This window comes from Myotis davidii, unplaced genomic scaffold, assembly GCF_000327345.1.
Source record: "Myotis davidii unplaced genomic scaffold, ASM32734v1 scaffold59, whole genome shotgun sequence".
Lineage (NCBI taxonomy): Eukaryota > Metazoa > Chordata > Mammalia > Chiroptera > Vespertilionidae > Myotis > Myotis davidii.
In genome coordinates this window covers 1,515,273-1,515,816 of record NW_006293001.1, presented here as the reverse complement: position 1 = coordinate 1,515,816, position 544 = coordinate 1,515,273, and the positions used below count along the sequence as shown (strand labels likewise).

General features: G+C 43.2%; 1 protein-coding gene across 1 annotated transcript in view; it reads left to right on the top strand.

Moving 5' to 3' along the window:
- Positions 1–544, top strand: part of RBMS1 (RNA binding motif, single stranded interacting protein 1) — a 227,848-nt gene that overhangs the window by 187,705 nt on the left and 39,599 nt on the right. Inside the window, exon 7 of the mRNA XM_006766478.2 lies at positions 194–213. Coding sequence (XP_006766541.1) covers positions 194–213 — 20 coding nt within the window. The remainder of the gene's footprint in view (positions 1–193; positions 214–544) is intronic.

Here is a 544-nt window from a genome sequence, read left to right as displayed (position 1 = left end):
CCCCCCCCCGCCCCCCCCCCCCCTCCTCACAGTGCACAAATTTCATGCGCTGGGACTCTAGTCTATAAATAAATGATAGAACTGGCCCCTCTTCTATGCAATCTCCAAACAGTGCTTTCCTTTTACAAAATATTTTCATCATTTAAAATTAAAATTAATTTAAGCCCTGACCAGGTAGCTCAGTTGATTAGAGCATCATCCCAGTATGCCAAGGTTTTGGGTTCAATCCCCAGTCAGGACACACATAAGAATCAACCACTGAAGGCATAAATAAGTGAACAAGCAATAGATGTGTCTCTCGCTCCCTTCCTCTCTCTGTAAACTCAATAAATAAAACTTAGAAAGGATTCAGAAATCTCATCAAAGTCTGGCCACCTGCTGGAAAATTGAAATTGGTCCAGGTCATGGGAAACATTTCATTACATAAAAGTTCAATGGAAGGTAAAGCTCAGGAGAACCTACGTGCACTTTTCAACACTGACCCCCATCTTCTCTCTTTCTCCTCAGGTGCTGTTACCCCCGTATGATGATGCCACTGTGACCT